General features: G+C 31.9%; 1 protein-coding gene across 14 annotated transcripts in view; it reads right to left on the bottom strand.

The window, feature by feature from the left end:
* Positions 1–2995, bottom strand: part of LOC107635325 — a 7132-nt gene extending 4137 nt beyond the window's left edge. For 2 of the 14 annotated variants that reach the window (XM_021122023.1, XM_016338781.2), the window contains exons 1-2: positions 2275–2565; positions 859–2162 (exon numbers count right to left, since the gene is read on the bottom strand). In XM_021122023.1, the coding sequence (XP_020977682.1) occupies positions 859–2162; positions 2275–2399 (1429 nt within the window). In that variant the 5' untranslated portion in view covers positions 2400–2565. The other 12 variants (XM_021122031.1, XM_016338784.2, XM_021122030.1 and 9 more) reach the window with 12 other exon arrangements.

The following is a 3255-nucleotide window of genomic DNA, read 5'->3' on the forward strand; positions in this document are numbered from 1 at the left end:
TAGGTTGGCCACAATAAGCAAATGTCCAAATTTCATGCCGGTAGAAAATGGGAAGTGCAAATTTAATGTACACCAATTTTTTTGATATGATCATTTAAATGAGTAGAAAGGAGAAGGTGGATAGGTCTACTTAAGTAGATACACATATTTGCTTATTTATTTAATATAAAATTGTTTGTTCTAAAAACACCTTCTAAAATTACAAAATATATAATTCTCTAGAACTTTAATTTTTATTATAAATAAAATCATTTTTTGAGGAAACCTACTACTACTAGTCTTATGGGAAAATGAAGAAGACTAGTAGAAGCTATGGTTGTTGGGAATTCTACTATGGAAGAAGACAAGCATTTATGTAATCAACAGAAATCTCATGCATGTGGGAGGAAAATTTGATCCCTTCCTTAATGGCAACCCCCAAAATTCAACCTCTATCTTCCTTGTTACAATAAACAAAAATAAAAAGAACTGCATCAACATTTGACAAAACTATTTACTGATAAGTATTATTTACCTTCCTTGAAACAAGAAACTAGTATACCAGATAGAGTAAAGTTGTATTATAATTCACTATAGGGTATTTCTATAAATTCATGCTTTCCTAGTGTTCAACCAACCAGATTTAGTGGGTCCAAAAACAAACTACTTTTAATGATATAGATGAGTTAGGTCTTCATGATCATGTAAGATAGATGAAATTTGTTTATGAAAAAAGGCACAAACCTTTTTACACTATCATAATACTATCTAATAAAAAACTTTAATCATCCCAAAAAAATCAAAGTTTTAGAGTTAAGCTAGGAAAAGGAAAATAAAATAAGAAAAATAAAGGAGAAAAGGGTAAGAAATTTTACTGACCTATAGCATACATCTTTTGGTAATTCAAGATATCAAATTTCCTCATCCTCTCTCTGTAACTCTTATAGAATTTTGGAAGATCATTGGTGTTGGAACAATGGTGGAACTTCTCATCAATATTCCATGGTTTCAAATCTTCCATGATCCTTGGAGACTCAGAATCCTCAAGGATTGTAGGTAAACCAGTTGCTCTAACTTTCTTCAGCTCCATCTTTAGCTGCTCTATCAAATCTTGATGCTCCCAAAGTGTGTCGAACCGGCTTGAATCCTCACCATCAAAAGCAGCTAAACTATCTGAATTGTTCTTCAATGATCCTTCAAAATTTTTACCTGAAGACTTTTCCTTTGCACAATCTTCTTCAATCTTTCTAAGCTCATTCATTATATCTTCGTCTTCTTCGGCAAAATCATCAGGCTCATAACCAATATCTAAATTCTCCAAATCTTTATCATCCAAAAATTCCAAATCTTCTTCTTCATCTGTTATTAGGTCTGCATTTTCCTCACCAACATGATGGTTCCCCAATGTGTAATAATCAATATTGGTTCCGAAGTCTGCTTCCGACAAGAAGCCTTCTTCTCCCATTGAATTCATAGAATCTGAATCAATACTTGAGCATATGAAATCATCATCTTCATGTGGTAAATCCTCAGCAACTGGTTCCGAATCCTTGACCTTATTTTGTGACACCTTTTGAGTGGAATTCTCAAGAATTTCTGCATTAAAGCCTTCTTTGGAATCAATGATAACTTGATTTTCAAATGGAGAATTATCACCATTTGAATGGACATAAAACTCTTTCACAGTGAAATTTTCAACTTGTGGTTCATCCAAGAACTGGCTGAAACTTGCACCGGTGAAGATCTGATACTTGTTGGTACATGAGGAAATAGTATCATCCCTCTCCACAAAATCACAACTTTCCTTGGATTCTTCTTCAACCAAGTTGCAACCCCAACTTTGATATTCAAATTTAAAAACCAACTTTGATGGTTCCTCTTCTTTTTCTTCTTCTTGAAGTCCAAAATTTACACCTTCATCAACAAAAGTTTCAGAGCAACATTCATTCATTGGCCCTGCTTCAACTTCTGTTTTGCCCTCGCAGAATTCAGAATCAATTTGATTACTTTCATGTGATAGAGAATCACAAGCAGAATCAAAATTCTCATACTTCAACTCTGTATCTTCTTCACATGATCCATAATAACTATCCCCCTCAGCTTCAGTTTCTGGATTAGTTTGATGAATTTCAAAGGGAAATTCAGAACAACAAGCACAACTCATTCCCTTAGAACTATAATACCTAGAAAGGAAAAACAAAAACAAAAACAAAAGGCAACCACAAAAAATAAGTAAATTAAATATAAGAAAAAGAGACTAACTTATCAACAGTGAACATTGAAAATTCAATATACCTCATGAAGATTTTGGTGAAAACCCAGAACAGAGATTGCATAAGCTTAGAAAACAGAACACAAAAATACTCCGTTAAAAGAACCACCTTTGGATTCAAAAAACCCTTGCTATAACTCATGATCATAGAATAACAATTGGGTATATCACGAAAATTTCATTGAGGGTCACTATTACATGAAGAAGCAACAAAAGAAAAACAGAGGAGGGAGGAAACAAAAAAACAGAGCAGGGTCATGCAAATGCAAACTCTTGATTTCGGAAATGAAAAATAAAATAAAAATAAAGGGACTTTGCACCTGAACTAGAAAAAGATGTACGTACAAACTCTCTTCACTGTTTTCACATGGTGAAATCCGATTCAGCCGAGAGGTGGAAGTGTTACCTAATGAGTGAGATTCAGAAAATATAAATCAATGAAACAATTAAATCAAAATTGAAAATGTTAATGCAGAAGAACTAGGGAGAAAACAACGTGTGAGCGACTTGTGTTTTGTTCTAATCTTTAGGGGTTGCTTAGAATAAAGAGAATTTTTTTTTAACCGTTATGAATTGAGGATTTATATATTTTCTCAACCTTTTTCTTCGGTGAATAGTCCATTGTTATTGTTGTTGTGTACGATTCTATTGATTCATGTGAAGGGTTGATGTGTGAGTGAATAAAAGAGATAATGTTAAAATTATAGAAAAAAATAAACAGAGAATTTGGGTTAAATTGAAAGTTTACGTTATCAAATTTATTTTTAGGCACTTAGATTCATAACCAAATTTTGCACTGAGTAATGAAAAATGATATTTGTATTATTATTATTATTATTATTTTTATAATTTGTGAGTGAAGATAATGTTAAAATTATAGAAAAAAATAAACAGAGAATTTGGGTTAAATTGAAAGTTTACGTTATCAAATTTATTTTTAGGCACTTAGATTCATAACCAAATTTTGCACTGAGTAATGAAAAATGATATTTGATATTTGTATT

Source organism: Arachis ipaensis, chromosome B04 (genome assembly GCF_000816755.2).
Source record: "Arachis ipaensis cultivar K30076 chromosome B04, Araip1.1, whole genome shotgun sequence".
NCBI classification, from domain to species: domain Eukaryota; kingdom Viridiplantae; phylum Streptophyta; class Magnoliopsida; order Fabales; family Fabaceae; genus Arachis; species Arachis ipaensis.